We start from the raw sequence: 1,939 nt of genomic DNA, 5'->3' as shown, positions 1-1,939 counted from the left end.
GTTTGAAAAGAACCTCTCTCCATTATGCTGTACGTTTTTTTTTGTTTTATGTCTATCTATGAAAATATGTTCTTAATGATTTAGTTTAATCACGACTTGAATGTCTCACGTTTTAATTTTTATTGTTATTTAGAATATCAATTTGCTTTAATAAAATTTTAAAATCAAATAAACTTTAAACTTTTTAGCTAATATATTTCAAACAGGCATTAAATGGTAATGAAAGTACAGTTTCCATCTTGCTTCAAAAGGAAATCTCTTTAGATGAAAAAGATTTGAGAGGATTTACTCCAATGCATTTAGCTGCGATGTTTGGCCACGTTGGAACACTTGGACTGCTGGTGCAGGTCACACCGATTTTCTTAATTTTATTAAATATGTGTAATTGGTTATTTTTATTGTTATTATTATTAAAAATTAACACATGAGCTAAGTAGATGTTTAAAAATCTGAGAAATAAACAAAACATAAACGGCATATATGAATACATGCTAAAAGTGCAGAGGTGGATATAGGTTCAATTTTACTGACCCAACCCATCACTCACTCAACCCATCTCAACCCAACCCGCCTGAAAATGCAAAATCTCAACCCGACCAAACCCACCATTTCCACGAGTCGCAATTTTAATCAGCAGTCAAACTTTTTCAAATAATATTTAAAATGCCGAACTCAAAAATATAAGCTTATATTTAAAATAAAATACTTTGGTAAAGTAATCACATTGCAAGTGTCATAAAATAACTTGAAAATTACATAAAATTCAAATGTTACTAAAATTTTACTTAGTTTTTTTTCTTCGTTCATAGTAACTGGTTCCACAATGCATAACACTCATCTAGCAACTTTTGAGAGAAGTGTAAAGTCTTCGCTATTGTCTTGCCAGTAGGTTATCAGAGAGGTGTGGTTGGCAGGGACATTCACAGCTTTGTGAGTGTTGATGAATATCTTCAATTAAAATTTATTGATGATTTCAGTGCTTGATGAGCTACAGCCATCCTGCAGGTCAGCAAAAGGATCAAAGCGTTCCTGGCGAATTCCTGGCGAATAAATGTAATCATCTTCAACACTCAGCTATGCTGGTGTAATGAAATATCACATCAGTAATATTTCAGTACATATACAAACATGTATATTGTTTTGTGTGTGTGTATGTATGTGTTTGTGTGTGTGTGCATTACGTCGTTCAAGAACTGACAAGGATAAATTGTACGTGACGAAATTATCAAGGTGTGGGCATGACATAAAACTGCATCCACGCTGCCTTGCGTGCTTTTGAGCAAAAGGTTAGGCCCACCGCTTATAACTGGTGGTTGTCGTCAGGATGGGTGTTCGGATGTAAAAACTTTTCCCCAAATTATTCCTATGCCATCACAAAGAAAAACAACGGCCCCTAGTTCCCAGCAGGCCTTAAGTGGTCAAGGGGTGCCAAGAATCCCTGGGAAGTATGCAATAGCGGAGGGATGTTGCAGAAAAACTCAGAACGGCCCCTCCATGATACTTAGACTTGGAACGCTCAATGTTGGATCACTGACTGGCCGCAGCATAGAAATCGCAAAAATGTTCGAGCGTAGAAGGATTGACATCTGCTGCTTTCAGGAAACCCGATGGAAATCGAATGTTGTTTGTCATGTAAACTCAGACAAAGAAAAATATAAACTATTCTGGAATAGCCAAAAGACGGCCAAAAATGGTGTTGAAATTTTTCTCAAGGAACCGCTAGCCCAAGCAGTACTGGATATTAAAAGGATTAATTCACGTCTCATGTGGATCAGACTTCGTCTAGAAAATCAAACAATGACAGACAGGCGAATCAGAAGAGATGAAAAATAATAGCAAAAATCTAAGTCTGTTGATGACTATAAAATTTTCCGTGAGAAGAACATTTATGCAAGACGTCAAATCGCACTGGCTCGGACAGATCAGTGCTGAGAGTGGC

At 36.4% G+C, this 1,939-nt stretch overlaps 1 protein-coding gene across 1 annotated transcript; it reads right to left on the bottom strand.

Annotated features, from left to right (window-relative positions):
• Window positions 1-244: 244 nt before the first annotated feature.
• HELRODRAFT_176122 (hypothetical protein) lies at window positions 245-1,632 on the bottom strand (the record flags this gene model as incomplete). Its single annotated transcript, XM_009023450.1, has 4 exons — window positions 245-361; window positions 847-926; window positions 1,214-1,306; window positions 1,536-1,632. The coding sequence occupies 4 exons, from the start codon at window positions 1,630-1,632 to the stop codon at window positions 245-247; spliced, it is 387 nt and encodes a 128-aa protein (XP_009021698.1).
• Between the last annotated feature and the right edge of the window lie 307 nt (window positions 1,633-1,939).

The sequence above is a fragment of the Helobdella robusta genome (genome assembly GCF_000326865.2).
Source record: "Helobdella robusta unplaced genomic scaffold HELROscaffold_36, whole genome shotgun sequence".
NCBI classification, from domain to species: Eukaryota; Metazoa; Annelida; class Clitellata; order Rhynchobdellida; family Glossiphoniidae; genus Helobdella; species Helobdella robusta.
Note: the sequence above shows the minus strand (reverse complement) of the source record. Positions and strands in the feature narration are given on the sequence as shown.